This window comes from Elephas maximus, chromosome 15 (genome assembly GCF_024166365.1).
Source record: "Elephas maximus indicus isolate mEleMax1 chromosome 15, mEleMax1 primary haplotype, whole genome shotgun sequence".
NCBI classification, from domain to species: domain Eukaryota; kingdom Metazoa; phylum Chordata; class Mammalia; order Proboscidea; family Elephantidae; genus Elephas; species Elephas maximus.
In genome coordinates this window covers 47,596,838-47,615,978 of record NC_064833.1, presented here as the reverse complement: position 1 = coordinate 47,615,978, position 19,141 = coordinate 47,596,838, and the positions used below count along the sequence as shown (strand labels likewise).

Genomic DNA, 19,141 nt, shown 5'->3' with positions numbered 1-19,141 from the left:
TTGGGGAGTGGCTCCTGGGGTCTTAAATGCTGGCAAGCAGCTATCTAAGATGCATCAATTGGTATCAACCCACCTGAAGCAAGGGAGAATGAAGACCACCAAAGACAGAAGGTAATTATGAGCCCAAGAGACAGAAAGGGCCACAAAAACCACAGGCTACCTCAGCCTGAGACCAGAAGAACTAGATGGTGCCCGGCTACAACTGATGACTGCCCTGACGGGGAGCACAACAGAGAATCCCTGAAGGAGCAGGAGAGCAGTGGGATGCAGACTTAATGGTCTGACTCAGACTAGAAGGGCCCCAGAGGTCATGGTCCCCAGACCTGTTAGCCCAAGACAGGAACCATTCCCAAAGCCAATTCTTCAGACAGGGATTGGACTGGACTATGGGACAGAAAATGATACTGGTGAAGAGTGAGCTTCTTGGATCAAGTAGACACATAAGACTATGTGGGCATATCCTGTCTGGAGGGGAGATAAGAGGGCAAAGGTGGTCAGAAGCTGGATGAATGGACACAAAGAGAGTGGAGGGAAGAAGTATACTGTCTCATCAGGGGGAGAGCAACTAGGAGTATATAGCAAGGTGTATATACAAGAGACTGACTTGATTTGTAAACTTTCACTTAAAGCACAGTAAAAATTAAAAAAAAAGAAAAAAAATTTACAAATCAAATGGAAAAAAATGGGGATGATAATAACAGTACTTATTCCAAAGAGTTTTTGTAAAGAATAATGCTAGGGAAGTACTTAGTATGGCATTTGATACATGATAAGTGCTTAATAAATACCAGTTAATATTACTATTAATATCAAAAAAGTTTTTGTTTCTGGCTGGAGAGCTTAAGATTTTCATTTTCTTCTTTGAGATTTTTATGAATTTTATAAATTTCACACAACAATCACATATCACTTTTATAATGAGGAAAAATAAGTTATTTTTTAATGGTTAATTTCTATATTTGCAGCACCAAACCAACAAAACTGACTCTATTGCCATGGCAGAGTATATGAAAAGGCGCCAAAGGGCATGGGGCAAAAACCTAGAAGGCAGTGCCTCAAACCCGTTTTATCCCCAGTCTAGCTCTGTGAATACGAACATGCTCTGAAGAACAAGTGAAAGGCTGGATAAGCTCTATAGCACTATCATACTGGAGTGGCTGCAGACCTTTTGGAAAGCCCACAAATGTAACCACGGGGATTAGTGCAACCTTCTCTCCAAGATTACATGACACAGGCCTTTGTCTCATACCCCTGGCCTAGTCCCGCATACTACCTACCTTTATAGACCTGAACAAAAGGCAGGGATGATTGCACAGTTTTTTAAGAGCTCCTATACATATTAGATGAGGACTATTTTCCAACAACCCTTGAAGACAGAACCTGACAGCCTTAGAATTCAATAGCTTCCGATAAAGTTCAATCTGTAGTGCTCCTGGCTGGCAAAAGACTACATTTTCTATTTTAGGTGGAAGATATTTATTTATGACTTCCTGGGTCCTTCTAAGGATAAAGAGTCCAGTGAGGCGAGTAAGTTCAGCTGCTCTTCTCACTCCTAAATTCTTTTCCTCCTAAGGAAAAACAGCAGATTTAAAATAAATATGTTATAGACAAAAAAAATACTTTCACAGTTAAAATGAACACTAAACATTTTATAATGATAAATCAGATTTTTTTTTTTTTAACAGAATAAATGAAATACAAGTTTGGGATGGAAAAAACAACCTTGCTGTCATTAATTGTTCAGTATAACATTTAGTTAAGTGAGGCCACAGTCTCCTAATCCTTGTTTGTTTGGCTACTGCCTCCATTGAGAGCCATCAGAAATCAAGTCTACAAACTAAATCATTCTAAAAGGAAGTTTTTACACAAAGATTGTATTGGCATATAGTCTTAAAATCGCCAGCAAAGAGCTGATACAGCAAGCTCTTGGAAGCCAATAAATTTTGTCAAGTTACTGATCCTAAAACTTAGCCTACCAGAAATTACTGGCACAAGACGCTGTAGATTCTTTCAAAATCATTTCAAATTGTTCATTAAATAACACTACTGTTTTTAAAATCAAAATATACTATGAATGAAATATACATTTCAATTGTCTATATACAATCCTTTCAAGAATACAGAATTTCACAGTAAGGCTTAAAAATAAACCATTTGTGTGTATGTATACATACTTTTTCTAAATTAAAGTGAGTTATACCTCAGAAGCAGAAGGTTCTCTCGATATAATGATGGGTTCTTCATATACTTTTCTATAGGACGACAAAGAGCCTAATATGCCTGGATTTACAAAATCAATTAATGCAAAAAATTCTTGCAGATCATTTTGAACTGGAGTACCTACAGACATCAAAGCGACGAGAAGGTCAAGGTGGTGTTTTATAATCACAGGTGTTTATAAAAATCTATACTTTCATCCCTAAGAGGACTTTATATATAAGCAAATTCCCTAATGTTGAGGAAGAGCAGTCAAAACAAGTTGAAAAAAATTAGTGATCACATAAATTTTTAACTCTGGTTTTAATTCTGTATTAAATTCCTATTTAGTACAGCATTTTTACAGCATAGTGGCTTAGCGCAGGCTTTAGAGTCTGACTGCTTGGATTCAAATCCTGCCTATATCACTTGCCACCTGAGTAACCTTGAGCTAGTTAGTTAACCCAGTTTTATTTGCTGTAAAATGGGGATATTAATAGTGGCTCCCAGGGCTGAAAAGGTCAAATGACTTAATCTATATGACATAATAAGAGTAGTACCTACAGTAAATAATAAGTGTCAGCAATTCTCATTATTATTATTGTGTGGTTTTGGATAAGTTGCTTAAGTTAAGTTAGGCTTGGGATTTTTTCCATTTATAGAAGTGGGAAGATAATAATATCCCAGGGGTATTACAATAAAAAGTAGACAAACTGTGTGAAGTGCCCAGCACAGGGCCTGAACTGACACTTGGTAGACACTCTGTGAATGGTACCTATTACCTTTCAAAGTTACCAGATCAAACTGGGACTTTCACTCTCCTAAAGGCTAACATAAGACCATAATGGATAAATATACCTTGCATATAGTACACATATTCAATAACTTTTGCTAATTTCAAAAAAACATTCAATGACAACCATTGTGCCACCAGGGCTCCCCTTTAGAACTCACTAAATGTGTTAAATAAAGAAAAATCAGCTAGTATTGGTCTAACTTGGGCGGACCCTTTAGTTTTGAGGGAGGTGGTCATTGAACTCCCTGACATTGTAAAATTTGTGTTGATATTAATGAATAAATGCATTTTTATATATTTCTTACATTATGTTACTTATATCTTTGGGCAACTTTTTCTAGTTTGCTATTTGAAATTATACTTTTGGACTGTACTGGTTTATATATATTTTTTGACAATATTATAATTATTGAAGCATTGCTAATGTTTTTTTGAAATTAGTAAAAAGTTATTGAGTGTGTGTACTATATGCAAGGTATATATATCCATTATGGTCTTATATTAGCCTTTAGGAGAGTGAAAGTCCCAGTTTGATCTGGCTGCTAACTGAAAGGTCAGCAGTTGAAAACATCATCAGCCTCTCCATGGAAGGAAAGATCTGGTGATCTGTTCCCATAAAGATTTCAGTCTAGGAAACCCTATGCAGCAGTTTTACTCTGCCCTATAGGATCACTATGAGTAAGAATGATACAGCATTATATATGTGTGCGTGTGTGTGTATGTGTGTGTGTACCAGAAAACCAAACCCATTGCCATCGAGTCAATTCCAACTCATAGTAACCCTATAGAACACAGTAGAACTGCCCCCAAAGGGTTTCCAAAGCTAAAATCTTTACAGCGACAGACTGCCAACAACTTTCGCTGATGGGTTCAGGGTTCAAACTGTCGACCTTTCAGTTAGAAGCCGAGCATTTAACCACTGTGCCACCTGGGCTCCTTATACACACACACACACATATTCTTTTAAACTTTTCATTATCAATAAGAATTCTCTTTTTATGATATAATGTAAAATCATCTAACATCTTGAAATAATCATTCACTTCTATTAATCAAAATGAACCTTAACCATTTTCTAGTAAATATTCACTGAATGCTCTCCAAAATCCTGGGCTAGATAATACCAGGAAACAAAAACTTCTGTCATTTGATTCTGAGATACCTATTGAGCATCTATTATGTACATAGCATTGCACATAATCATATACTAATGTGTACTCTAATAATAAGAAACAAATCCTCTTGGGAATAAAATATTCTGCTGTTATAAAAGAATTCATTCAGGCAATTATAAAGACATTAAAAAAAAAACTACTAGAATACCTAAATTTAGCTGTTATTGTTTTTGTTAGGCGCCCTCGAGTCAGTTCCGACTCATAAAGACTCCATATACAGCAGAACAAAACATTGCCTGGTCCTGCATCATCGTCATGATCATTGTTATGCTTGAGTCCTTTGCTGCAGCCACTGTGTTAAGCCATCTCATTGAAGATCTCTTTTTCGCTGACCCTCTACTGTACCAAGCATTATGTCCTTCTCCAGGAACTGATCCCTCCTGATAACATGTCCAAAATATGTGAGACGTAGTCTCGCCATCCTTGCTTCTAAGGCCCATTCTAGCTGTACTTCTTCCAAAACACATTTGTTTGTTCTTTTGGCCCCCATTGCCATTGAGTCAATTCTGTATATTCAATATTCTCTGCCAACACCATAATTCAAAGCATGAATTCTTCTTCAGTCTTCCTTATTCATTGTCCAGCTTTCACATGCATATGAGGCAACTGAAAACATCATGGCTTGGGTCAGGCACACCGTAGTCCTTAAAGTGACAGCTTTGCTTTTTAATACTTTAAAGAGGTCTTTTGCAGCAGATTTGCCCAAGCAATGTGTCTTTTGATTTCTTGACTGCTGCTTCCATGCGTGTTAATTGTGGATCCAAGTAAAATGAATTCCTTGACAACTTCAATATTTTCTCCATTTATCGTGACGTTGCTTATTGGTCCAGCTGTGAGGATTTCTGTTTTCTTAATGTTGAGGTATAATCCATTTTGAAGGCTGTAGTCTTTGATCTCCATCACTAAGTGCTTCAAGTCCTCTTCACTTTCAGCAAGAAAGGTTGTGTCATCTGCATAATGTAGGTTGCTAATGAGACTTCCTCCAATCCTGATGCCACACTCTTCTTCATATTGTCCAGCTTCTTGGATTATCTGCTTAGCATACAGATTGAATACGTGTGGTAAAAGGATAAAAGCCTGACGTACATCTTTTCTGACTTTAAACCACGCAGTACCCCCTTGTTCTGTTCAAACAACTGCCTCTTAGTCTATGTACAGGTTTTGCATGAGTACAATTAAGTGTTCTGGAATTCCCATTTTTTGCAATGTTATCCATAACTTGTTATGATTTACACAATCAAACGCCTTTGCATAGTCAATAAAACACAGGTAAACATCTTTCTGATATTCCCTGCTTTCAGCCAAGATCCATCTGATATCAGTAATAATATTCCTGGTTCCACGTCCTCCTCTGAATCCAGTCTGAATTGCTGGAAGTTCCCTGTCAATGTACTGTTATAACCGCTTTTGAATGATCTTCAGCAAAATTTTACTTGCATGTGATATTAATGATATTGTTCGATATTTTCCTCATTCGGTTGGATCACCTTTCATTGGAATAGGTATAAATACGGATCTCTTCCAGTCAGTGGGCCAGGTAGCTGTCTTCCAAATTTCTCGGAACAGACAAGTGAGCACTTCCAGTGCTGCATCTGTTTGTTGAAACATCTCAATTGGTATTCCTTCAATTCCTGCAGCCTTGTGTTTCGCCAGTGTTTCCAGTGCAGCTTGAGCTTCTTCCTTCTGTCAGTTCTTGATTATATGCTCCCTCCAGAAAAGATTTAACATCGACCAATTCTTTTTGGTACAATGATTGTGTATTCCTTCCATCTTCTTATAATGCTTCCTGCATCATTCAGTATCTTAGACATAGATCCTTCACTATTGTAACTTGAAGCTTGAATTTTTTCAGTTCTTTGAGAACTGTCCAGTTAGTGCTAGTTTTTACTCAAAACCATAGCTCAGAGGACTGTAGTGACAAGAACAGGAAAGCAGAGACAAGCTAAGGCTGACTAAGAAAGGAGATAAGGCTAATTCCTCAAATTAAATAATCTCCCTAGTCACCACTGGGACATTCTTTTTGTATGGAAGTCCCAGGATCCATTTTCTACTACAAAAATGTTAAATTTAATTTGGAATGATAGTGAAATTAGTATTTGGTTATAATTGAGAATATTAGTAAAATTATCCATTTGTGCTAAAGAAAATTACTGACGTTAAAGTGGGAGAGGGTCCTATTTTTATCCCTTCCCTCAGTACTTTTCAGTAACCTTTACTCTTTACTCATCCTCTTATTTCTTTTTCTCTCTCTTCTAATTCTAACTTATTTTACTCTGTAGCTGCTGTTACTCTTTAAATACGCAATATCTACCTTACACTGGGCAGTAGGGAGAAACATGTCTCCTGTGTTTCTCTTCTAACACAGTACGACTAAATTTAGTTATATAGTTTTTTTTTTTTTTCATTGCTTTTCTGAACCCCAACGATCTCAAGATCAAAGGCTAGTCAAGAAGTTTTAATTGCAGCTTTGAGAATCAAGTATACAGAATTTACTCCACTCCTTCAACAGCCAAAGATATAAAAATCATGTAGATTGTTTCCCATTTCCCCAACTCATTTTTTCTTTAAAAATAGCATTCTATAAACATTCAGCATCAGTTTTTCTATACTTTGGTTTCCACATCACTACTATTCTCAACAAATATTTGTTGGGCATATACTAAATCTTGGGAATATAAATAATTATGAGGCTTAATCCCTGCCCTCTGATCTTTATTATCTTTAGGTAAATTTGAAGACTAAAATGATCATTTCACATTTCTCAAAATCATGTTTACAAAACACATACAATTTTAAAAACCACTTTTTGTAATGATTAATACAATCCTCCTACATAAATTGGAAGTCAAATAACCACGAATTGTTTAATGATGGGTACTCTCCACCCCAATTCAGTAAGAGCAGAATAGTGGGGAGTTTCTCTTCTCTGTTGCTCTGGAGCACATTCCTATCCTTAGGATGTACGAAGGTTGAACAAGTTGTTGGTCATACACCTTCTCTCCCCTCATTTTAACGTCAGAGAAGAGCCCTGACATGAAGGACAAAATGACACAAGAAATCATGATGTAATAAGAACACTCATGCCCTGAACATACCTTCTAAAAGGATTAAAGGCATTAGGGAAATGGAACCTTGAGAAGAAAATAGAAGGGTTATGGATATTAGTAATGAATACAACTCTCTTCCTGCTTCTGATGCCAAAGGGCAAATTGGAAAGGCCAAACAAGACCAAGCTGAGGTGTGGGAGAAAAGCTACATTAAGCTACTCAGGCCTGACCCTAGTCTAGGTCTTAAGCTAAAAAGGAGTGGGTAGGAAAGGATCCTTGTATTTACACATGGTCCATCCCACCTTGCCAGACAGCCTGGGCTGGAAGCTTTGGTAAACAATAAACCAGGCACCTGTAGCACATACATATGAAAGTAACTGACATTTATCAAACATTTATCATGTGTCAGGTAGTTTTCCAAGAACTTTGCAAGGTTTAATGCCTTTGACCCTCAAAATAACTCTGAGAAGTTGATGGTATCATTATCACTATTTCACAGGTAAGGAAACTGATGTAGTTATTAAATAAGGTACCCAAAGTTGGACCTTTGTAAATGTCAGAAGTGAGAAACAAACACAGGCAGTCTAGCCCCAGCTCCCACATTCTTAATCATTATCCCACTTGTAGTTATTTCTCAAAAACCCAAAAGTCTGGGATGCTGAAGATTATACAGGGATTTGAAGATTCAGAATTCTCTCAAGATTCATTTAACACAGGTTTATTATTATGAAATCTATTGATATCAAGTGTCATATTATAAGTCCTATATACTCACTAGGCAAAAATTCCACCATATATCCAAAAAGTAAATACTGACCAGTTAGAATTATTCTTTTCTCACAAGACAGGCTAATGAGGGCTGTCGTTGTCTTAATGGCACTGTTCTTCAAACGATGCCCTTCATCACAGATTAGAAGATCAAATCTGATATTCTTAATTTGATCCAGGGAACGAAGTAACATTTCATAACTGATGATAAGAACAGAATATAATGGAGATCTGATAAATTCTTCTACTTTGTGGTCCTAAAAAACAAGGATAAATCTTTAACAAATCATGGGCAGAAACTGTGTGAAATCAAATTTAAGCAGCACATTCCTGACCACCAGTTATCATGTATTAGAATACATTAACTCATTTTTGTGCATAGGTGTTAGAGAATTATATACACTTGAAAAACTGCAATACAGAATGAAAACTGCAGTAGATTTAAAAAGCTTGTGACTTACGAAATGACTAAGACTAAATTTTTAAAAGCCTGTTACCTGATCAACAGTAAATATCTTGATCCTTTCACTTCCCAGCCATTTTTGAAATTCCTTCCTCCAATTATTCACCAAGCTTCCAGGTGTGACAATAAGTGTCTTCTTTATTACTGGTTTGCCTCCATAGGGTCCCTGACACTGTAGTGTCCAGATGAGCGAAATACATTGCAATGTTTTCCCTAAACCCATTTCATCAGCAAGAATAGCTCCACATCTGCCATCCACTCTGTTAGAAATAATTGTACTTCTTTTAATCACAATAGGAAAATATTTCATGCTCATAAAATCATCACTTACTAGTCAAGAACCACAGCTGATGTTTTACAATTATGATAAATTCTAGCACCCACTAAGGATTTTTCTAGTTTTTAATTCAGCTGATTTATAGCCACATCTATCTTTTGTATCTTTGGTAATTATATTCATTATATATTGGCAACTAAATTACTAAAACATAAGCCTGAAATTAGAGAGCTGAATCTAAATTATCTCTCACCATTATATATATAGAGAGAGAGAGAGAGACAAGAAATTAATTCCAATTTTAAATCAATATTTGGGTAGTAATTAAATTATAATTGTGTTTCTTATCACTAACAATACAGCAGCTTTTATCAGTTTCAGTATTAGACATCAAAACAATTTAAAATATATTATAACTTTAAATGACAAAACCTACTGAGCTGTATTTATGATTTCTCTGACAGTAAAGGAAGTCCTCAACCAAAATAGCTCTATGCACTGCAGCAAAAATTAAACACTAAAGGTTTGATCTAATATACTTAATTTAATAAATGTCTGTTATCACACAGACCTATTAATACAATTTAAAATTAAATGTTATTAGGAATATTATTAATATGGCCATGCATTTAATACTTTATATTGTTAAAGTCTCTATTTATTTATACAAATATATATATACATATATATATATATGAAGCCCTGGTGGCAAAGTGGTTAAGGGCTCTGGCTGCTAACCAAAAGGTCGGCACTTTAAATCCACCAGCCACTCCCTGCAAACCCTACAAGGCAGTTCTACTCTGTCCTATAGGGTCGCTGTAAGTCAGAATCGACTTGACAGCAATGGGTTTGGTTTCTTAATATACGTGTGTGTGTGTATTACAAAGTCCAAAGGAATTAAGGATATTACCAAAAACATAAGTATAGGTTATTAGTTGACCATATTTCTTACTAGTAGAAATAACCAAAGACCAACCTTAGGCTTTCCATTTCAAAGTACTTAGAGAAATTTAGAAGCATGAATTATAGTCACTATTATCATTTTGGAAACCCTGGTGGAATAGTGGTTAAGAGTTTGGCTGCTAACTAAAAGGTTGGCAGTTCAAATCTACCAGGTGCTCCCTGGAAACCCATGGGGCAGTTCCACCCTGTCTTATTGGGTCGCTATAAGTTGGAATCAACTCAACGGCAATGAGTATTATCATTTTAGATCAACAATTTGCCAATGTAGGGCCCAATATCCAAAAGGAAGTGCAGATTTGGGAGAGGAGATGAGTCTAGTTAATGTTTCTAGGAGATAGTTATCCCTTAACCTGTCATCATTCAAGTAGTTCTTAGGAGTTCTACCCCGTATTAAATAACACATTTAAAAATCAAGGGCTGATCCATTTAAAAGCAAAACAAAACAAAACCGGAGCAAAAAAAACGCTGGCAGGAAACCTACCAATATGTTAGCAAGGGATTATTTTTTTCTTCTTCTTCTTTCTGCTTTGTGCTGTGTGTATGTGTCTTCAAAAATATCTTTAAAAGAGGTTATCACTATGATTTAATCAGAAAACTCAATTTAAAATAAAAAGGAAGGGGGGACTCCATTTTTTTTTTTTAAGAGGTAGAAGTGACATAGAAAAAAACCTTTTTCCAAAATCCTCCTAAGCAGAATTAAAAGCTTCTTTCATTGTGCTCCCATAGCTCTGTATCATATGAATAGTGAGCTCTTTTTGTACTATATCAAGGCTGGCTGTATTTATCTGTTTCCTGAAATACCTTATAAGCTACATAAGAGTAAAAGATCACAGTCCTGACTCTTGTATGTCCAGCTTCCAGCAGGATGTCTAACACAAGACTCCTATCAAGAGCCATTTTTGAAATAAATGTATAAATAAATACCATTTACCCTTTCCTACAAACTAAAATTCATGATGTATCCTCTGAGACTTATTATATCAGGCTCTTTCTACAAAACCATTATTGTTACAGGTTAAATCAAAACTCAGATTAGACTAATGTTAGGGACTCAATTATATTCCAATTCTAATCAATTCATATGATCTGTTCCACTTCAGTTCTGACATCAACTGCCGATGCAGTGCTTCTTCCTCTGACCCAAACCACCAGAGCTAGGTCAGACCTCACAAATTTAAGGGCACAGTTTACCATACTGCCAAGTTAGCCTAAGACTTCAGACACCAGCCACAAGCTTGGGGGTTCCCAAAACAACCTCACAACTGACCTGCTGGCTACCCCTCAGGAAGCTAGCTGTAAGCTCAGAGGTTCCCAGCTCCCCCTCATTTCTGACCTGACGACTCCTACTATTCCCTTGGATTCAATAATTCACTAAAACTACTCAGAGAACTCAGGAAAGCACTATATTTATGATTAGTTTTATCATAGCAAAAGGATACAAATGGCGAGACACATAGAGCAAGGACTGGGAGAGTTCCCTATGCAAAGCTTCCATGTCCCAAAGAACACACTATCCTCCCAAGCACCAATGTCTTTCACCAACCAGGAAGCCCATGGTGCCTTTATTAGGGCCCCAGACATGATTGATTGAACTCAACCTCCAGATCCCCACCTCCCCTGAGGTAAGGGCTAATATCACATGGTGGGACTTTCTGGCTTGGCCATCCCCAAACCCAAGAGTTACTTCATCAGCATAACCTGTTAGGTAGGTGTGGTATAGAGCACTCATCAAAGACAGGAATCACTGGGGAAATACCAAGGTTTTAGAGGTTATCTCTCAGGAACCAAGGACAAAGGCCAAATTCTTTAGGTAAAATTAACTGTAAACCGTACAACTAAACGAAGTCTGTATTTTCCCACCTCATTCCCATCACACATTCATAAAGGAATATGACTCCTCCTTTCTGATGTGGTCGAAGATGACATACAAGGTGAGGATCTATCACTACATCCACAAGAGGACAACAGTTCTTATTGGCTATCCACTGATGATTCTTGTTTGGACGTGGCATAACAAGGGAATCTTGAGAAAAAAGTAAATGCATAAGTATAAATGCGTTGTAATTTCACTTTGTCAGCAACTGCATTTTATCTCACTTTAATTACTTATAAGATAGAACTGTTTGCCATCATTTGTGGCCAGAAAGTATTTGAAATTTAGAAACAATAGCACTAAGCAAGAACACAAAATTTAAAAAAGAAAACCTTTTTTATTCATGCAAAGAATTACAAAGATTGTTCCAAACTTCATATGCCCAAAAATGCTTCCAAACCACCAGAACTCACTATTGTCTAATAAAGAATTCAGTCATCCACAAAATTCAATAGTTCAGTATTCAGGGCAAAGAGAAGTATTTCCAACTGAAAGCACAGGTTGGAATTTTGCCATGATGCGCTTGCCAATGCTCACAGTTTCTCACTCATTATAAAGGCTCCCCAAACTTAACATAAAGACTCCCTTTATTTCAGTCTATACACAGTAACAATGGCCATTATCTCTATTAATCAGAAGAACTGAGAAAGGCTGACAAATTTTCCATTGACTTGGCCATCATTAATTTGCTTAAAGTTAATTACTGTATTCATGAAAGTCAAATTCATGAACCTTTGTAAAGCAGCATAAAGTAACCATCAAATAATAATGATTCTTTATAAATATGCTAGCACAGTCTAAAAAATTTTAAATATCACCAAAAAAAAATAATTCAGATATAATTAGAAAGCAGGTCTCAATTAATAAATCTGAAAAATAAATCTGAAGTCAGATAATAAACCCATCAAAATTATTTTTTAGATATATTTCATAACCCCATCATGATTGAAAACTGAATTAGATTTAAAAAATAAAAAAAAAGGACAAAGAGATGAGAAGGAGGATACAAAAAAAATAGGTTCCAGTAGATTCAATAAAATATCCATCAATGAGGAAACACATACTCACAGGAATGAGTTTGCTCATGTTTACCACTAGTCATTACCCAGAGGACAAGCTTTCTGTGGATCTTCCTAGGCTTCTGAGGAACTCTCATCTCTGAGGTCAATTCCTTGTGTGTAGAAGATTGTTGTGGTTGTTGTTAGGTGCCATCGAGCTCATTTTCAACTCATAGCAACCCCACATGATAGAGTAGAACTGCCTCATAGGGTTTTCTTGGCTTTAACCTCTATGGAAGCAGATTACCGGGTCTCTCTCCTGAGAAGCCGCTGGGTGGGTTTGAACTGTCAACCCTTTGTTTAGTGGCCCAGCACTTAACCACTGCACCACCATGGCTCCTTAGGTAGAAGATTAAGGAGTGAAAATGGAAAACGTGGCCCTTATCCCTCCTCTATGTCCCGTAGCAAAGCAAGAGTGTATTCTCTGTGGATTTCCAACCAAGAAATGGACCCATTTCCTTCTATCTTTAAAAGAACAAAAGGGAAGAAGAGAAAATAGAAGTGGAAAACATCATATGCTGCTCAAACAAGAACCATAGGATAAGTTATTTAACAAAGGCCCATCTTCAAGAAAGACAAACTTAAATCCCACATGATCATGGCAAATCAGCTCCAATATTAAGACACACACAAATAAAAAAAAAAATTTATAGGTACACACAAATACATATATACACACACATACACATATATCAAAATATAATGTGGAAAAATTATCACAATAAAAGTTTCACTCAGTCTGAAAGGAGGGTACAGTGGAGAAGGAGGGTTGTCAAAAGCAGCTGGTGGGGCAGATACAATATTTGGGCAAAAGAAGAGAAATACCAAAAGCACAAGCTTCTATTCTCTATACTTCAATTAAGTCTCTAGGGTAAGCTAATACCACAGAACTAAGAATTTCAAATTTTAGGATTTTGTCCTACTTATACCATTGATTATTTGAATTTGGGTTAAGTCAATTCATCTTTCTGGGCCTCAGTTTCCTCAAAATGCAAACTGAAGGGTCTGATCTAAATGATCTCAAAGGCTCCTTTATCTCAAAAATTCTGTCTCTGTAATATTTGCAACAGAATAATTATGGTACTTTATGTCTTTAATTTTACTTCTGTTATGCAAGAAGCTTACTCAATCACCCAACTTTCACATCCACTGTATGAAACTTTCATTCAAATTTCCTTACCCATTTCCTCACCAAATCAGAAGCTCTGTAATGACAGTTTTACCTCTGGGCACAAACACATAAAAGACACCCAAGTCCCACTTATATGAAGTATCCACAATAGGTAAATGCATAGAAACAAGAGTTTATTAGAGGGTACTGGGAGCTAGCTGTTGGGAAGGGAAAACGGGAAGTTATTGTTTAAGGGGTACTGGGTTTCTGTTTGGAGGACTGAAAAACCTTAGAAAATAGACAGTGGTGATGGCTGCAGAACATGGTATGGTGAATGCAATTAATGTTACTGAATGATACACTTAAAAATGATTAAAACAGAAAATTCTGTGTTACATATGCTTTAGGAAACCCTGGTGGCGTAGTGGTTAAGTACTACGGTTGCTAACCAAAATGTCAGCAGTTTGAATCCACCAGGCACTCCTCGGAAACTGTATAGGGCAGTTCTACTCTGTCCTATAGGGTTGCTATGAGTCGGAATCGACTGGCCGGCTGTGGGTTTGGTTTGGTTTTATACGTTTTACCACAAAAGGTTTAAAAGAAACAAAAAAACGCATGCAAGAAATATTCTTGGGTAAAAGGTTTATATACAAAAAGAAACAATCTTTGATGGTTATGAGGGAGGGGAGGCATGGGGATTGAAAAACACTAAATAGACAATAGATAATTGGTAACTTTGGTGATGGGTAAGACAGTACCCAATACTGGGGAAGCTAGCACGAATTGTCCAAGACAAAGTCACGGAAGCTCCACAGACACATCCAAACTCCCTGAGGGACTGAATTACTGGGCTGAGGGCTGTGGGACCACAGTCTCAGGAACATCCCGCTCAACTGGTATCACATAGTTTATAAATAAAAAAATATTCTACATTCTACTTTGGTTAGTAGCATCTGGGCTCTTAAAAGCTTGTGAGAAGCCATCTAAGATACTCCACTAGTTTCACCCTGTCTGGAGCAAGGGAGAATGAAAACAAAGACACAAGGGAAAGATTAGTCCAAAGGACTAATGAAGCACAACTCCCATGGCCTCCACCAGACTAAATCCAGCACAACCTGATGGTGCACAGCTACTACCACTGACTGCTCTGACAGGGATCACAATAGAGGGTCCCAGACAGAGCTGGAGAAAAATGTAGAACAAAATTCGAACTCACAAAAAAGGACCAGACTTACAGGCCTGACAGAGACTGAAGAAGCCCCGAGAGTATGGCCCCCAGATACCCTTTTAGCTCAGTAATGAAGTCACTCCCAAGGTTCACCCTTCAGGCAAAGACTAGACAGGCTCATAAAACAAAATGAGACAAGAGGGGCACAACAGCCCAGGGGCAAGGACTAGAAGGCAGGAGGGACAGGAAAGCTGGTAATAGGAAACCCAAGGTCGAGAAGGGGAGAGTGTCGACATGTCATGGGGTTGGTAACCAATGTCACAAAACAGTATGGGTGCTAATTGTTTAGTGAGAAGCTAATTTGTTCTGTAAACTTTCATATAAAGTACAATTTAAAAAAAAAAAGAAAGAAATGGAGGGTAAGAATGGTTACACTATTTGAAGACTATGATCAATGTCACTGTAGTATACATGTAGAACTGTTGAATCCGGTGTATCCGGTGTATGTTTTGCTGTGTATATTTTCAGCAACAACTAAAAAAATAAGTTATTTTTAAAAAATAAAAAAATATGTATTTCCTGGGTAAACAAACATAAGAATAGTCAGAAACAGGCTAAGTTTCATTTTCTTTTGTGTTTTTTGGATTTCTCATACAAAAATTTATACACACATTGTTATGTGACCCTAGTTGCTCTCCCTATAATGTGACAACACACTCCTTCTTTCCACCCTGTATTTCCGAGTCCATTCGTAAGTTTCATTTTCTAATACGATTTTTTTAATTAAATTCATTAATGTGAAAAATAGGAGTCCTGGCGGCACAGTGGTTAAGCACTAGGCTGCTAACCGAAAGGTCAGCAGTTCAAACCCATCGGCTGCCCTGAGGGAGAAAGATATGACAGTCTGTTTCTATAAAGATTACAGCTTTGGAAACCCTGTGGAGCAGTTCTGTTCTGTTCTGTCCTAAAGGGTTGCTGAGTTGGAAACGACTCAACAGCAATGGTTTTTTAATGTGAAAAGTGACTAAATGTAATTGGCCAAATAACGTGTTTAGTGATTCTGTTCTACCTCCTGATTCACTGCCTAGTGCCCAAGGTCTTAAAAGCCTGCAAAAGGCCATCCAAGATAAATGAGCTGAATTTAATTTTCAAAAGTAAAATTCGATAATATTAATACTTTCAACTGAACATGTTAAAACAAAATTTAAACCTCAAATTTGCATACCAAATATCTTTTAACAATAAAAACGGAATATTCAAGTTATTTTTAAACTCTTACTTGGTGCATATGGGTCATAGCGTGGTTTGCAATTTTGGAAATCATTCTGTATATTTTCCTTTGAATTTGGTTTACAGACATTTTTGAAGGGGTTAGAGAAACACTTCTTGGCAACCTGAGAAGAACTTGAGACAGCAGGACTTCCTCCTCCAAGCTGAAAACACTTGCCACTATTGAAGTCATCTGAAGAGATTATACCCATAATTTCTATTTCTTTTCCACCAATCATCAGTGTTTGACCCTCGTCAATCTTTTCAAGATCTTTGAATTTATATCCAATGCCTTGAAATTGAAGGAAAAAAAAAAGGTAATTTAATTTACTAGCACTCAGCTCTAAGATTACTTAATTGCCATACTCATATTATCTCAACTTACATTATCTCAACTGTTAGGAATGAAAACTATGTTCTGAATTTAAATCGCCTTATATAACATAACACACTAGCCAAAATGAAAACATAATTTATCATTTTGGTTAAACAAAAATAAAATCCTAAAAAACAGAAGAAAAAAGCAAGTAGACAGCTATAAAAATCGGCTAAGCTCAAGGAAAAGACTTGTTTTTTTATGGAAAATATTGTGTTCTTACAGTTTTGCATCTTGTCTGTGGAAAATCAAGACAAATTTGGTAGGCTATATGGGTCCTCCTCCTTTCTAGTGAACAAACTAGAGAAACAGACATTTATTAAGTGTTGCCATGGGTGAGGTGCTGAGGAAATAAAAACATGAATAAGTCGGTCACTGTCTGTTCTAAATGAGCTCATTAGCCACTTAGAATGATGGAATTTTAAACCCCTATGCGCAGTTACTGTGCCATTAGGAAGGGCAGGAACTGTGTATACCACAAACCTTTTTTTAAATCTCTAAATAAACTAAAAGACTGTCACATTTTAGAAAATGACTCTATTCACCTAGCTGAAAATTTCTACAATTTGCCCTATTAAAACTGGGCTAAAATTTATAATCTGTGCCAATCTGTAAGTAGTATATATTCCTTAATTATTTATGGCAGAACATTTTTTAATTTTAATACTCTGATTTAGGGACAAATTATTTAGCCGATGTTTCTAAATGTCAAAGGCCCATTCCTTCATGCCCAAACTACCATCTATATACAACCGTGATCTTGACCTTTTCATAATAATGAAGACTATAGTTTCATCTTCATATGGAATTCAATTATTATTAACCTCGGTTTTACATGGAAATGGGAGACAAGAATAATCTTTTAATTTGGGGGCTCTTTTAGAAGTTTCTCCAACTCAAGGATCTCTCATCTCACTTTGATCCAGAGTAGTGACTCAACAATCTCCACATCTTCAGGTCCACCCACCCACTGCTATTGGGGGGATTCCAACTCATAGCAACCCCATAGGGTCTCCAAGGCCGTAAATCTCTAGGAAGCAAACTGCTACATCTTTCTCCCACGGAGCCCCTAGTAGTTTCAAACAGCTGACCTTTTGGTTAGCAGTCAATCACTTAAGCCACTGTGCCACAAGGGCTCCTTAAATTCCCAGAAGACATTCTTAAAACCCTCAAACATTGTTTCCCACACTTTTTTTTTTCTGGACATTGTGTAAGGATGGCCAGTTGAGCTTCACTGCATTACAACAAGTTATCAGTAATTTCCTGGAGCCTTGGTGGCACAATGGTTAAGCACTAGGCTGCTAACCAAAAGGTCACGGTTCGAACCCACCAGCTACTCTGCAGGAGAAAGATGTGGCAGTCTGCTTCCATAAAGATTCACAGCCTTGGACACCCTATGTATGGGGCAGTTCTCCTCTGCCCTACAAGGTTGCTATGAGTCGGAATCAACTCAATGGCAGTGGATTTGGGGTTTTTTTTAATCAGTTATTTCGGCATTACGGCCTTTGATTTTTTTTTTAGAATCTCTACCCCTACTTTAACAATATTTAAATTTTGAATACCCAATATATAAAAGAAAAATTGCTTTGATTCTAGGCTATAACTTGCAAAATTAACTCTGGGTTGATATATTTATTAATATTATAATTATGCAAACAAGTTCTACGTTTGGATGTATTTTGAAGGCAAATATAATCCCCTTTATTGTTTAAACCAGTGATTCTCTACTCCTGGCTGGATATCAGAATCATCTGGGAAATTAAAATATACTTTTGCCCAGTCCCTTTACCCCCACCACTCAGGCCAATTAAATCAGAGCCTCAGAGGTCAGGGGCCCGGCATTGGCACTTTTTTTAAAAACACCTCATGTGATTCTACTGTGTAACCAGAGTCAAAAACCACTGGTTTAAGCTTAAATTATCTTCTTTGCTACCTGAAACTGAAAGATCATTTTATTTTAAACTATATGTACAGAAGGAGCACCGGTGGCGCAGTGCTTATTGCTCAGCTGCTAACTGAAAGGTCAGCAGTTCACACCCACCAGCTGCACAGTAAAAAGATGTAACAATCTGCTTCCGTAAAGATTTGCAGTCTTGGAAACCCTATGGGGCAGCTCTACTCTGTCCTATAGGGTGGCTATGAGTAGGAAGCAACTCGACAGCAATGTGTTTGGTTTTGGTTTTAGATGCACACAAAACCATGTATATTATACTTTAATGGTAAGAGACATTCTAGGGTAATTTTGTTAATTTTTAGTTGATTTTAGGACATAATTTCACTAAAGATGCAACACCACTGCATGAACAGACTCTCCAAAAACCTAGCCCCAATCTACCTTCACCACCACCGTGGAATGCGTGGTGTAGCTTTCCTTTTAATTCCTCTAACCATGAGCATAATACTGTGTACACTGTAAACAATTCAATATTTTTATAATAAAACTCTGTTGCACATAATTCAGTTCAGCCTCAAATCTTGCAACTGTGTCACTGTTCTTCATATACTAGTTTCCTGCAACACTGAACTAGTTTTAACTCTCTCGTGCTTTGTGCATTTGTATAAAGCTATTCCCTCTTGCCTAGCAAACGCCCTTTTCCTATA

At 36.9% G+C, this 19,141-nt stretch overlaps 1 protein-coding gene across 6 annotated transcripts in view; it reads right to left on the bottom strand.

The window, feature by feature from the left end:
• RAD54B (RAD54 homolog B) overlaps positions 1-19,141 on the bottom strand; it is an 89,511-nt gene that overhangs the window by 15,760 nt on the left and 54,610 nt on the right. For 4 of the 6 annotated variants that reach the window (XM_049854014.1, XM_049854015.1, XM_049854016.1 and 1 more), the window contains 6 exons: positions 16,175-16,456; positions 11,546-11,708; positions 8,480-8,705; positions 8,032-8,239; positions 2,201-2,340; positions 1,278-1,568 (listed from right to left, as the gene is read on the bottom strand). In XM_049854014.1, the coding sequence (XP_049709971.1) occupies positions 1,278-1,568; positions 2,201-2,340; positions 8,032-8,239; positions 8,480-8,705; positions 11,546-11,708; positions 16,175-16,456 (1,310 nt within the window). Of the gene's footprint in view, positions 1-1,277; positions 1,569-2,200; positions 2,341-8,031; positions 8,240-8,479; positions 8,706-11,545; positions 11,709-16,174; positions 16,457-16,763; positions 16,884-19,141 lie in introns of all 6 variants that reach the window. The other 2 variants (XM_049854017.1, XM_049854018.1) reach the window with 2 other exon arrangements.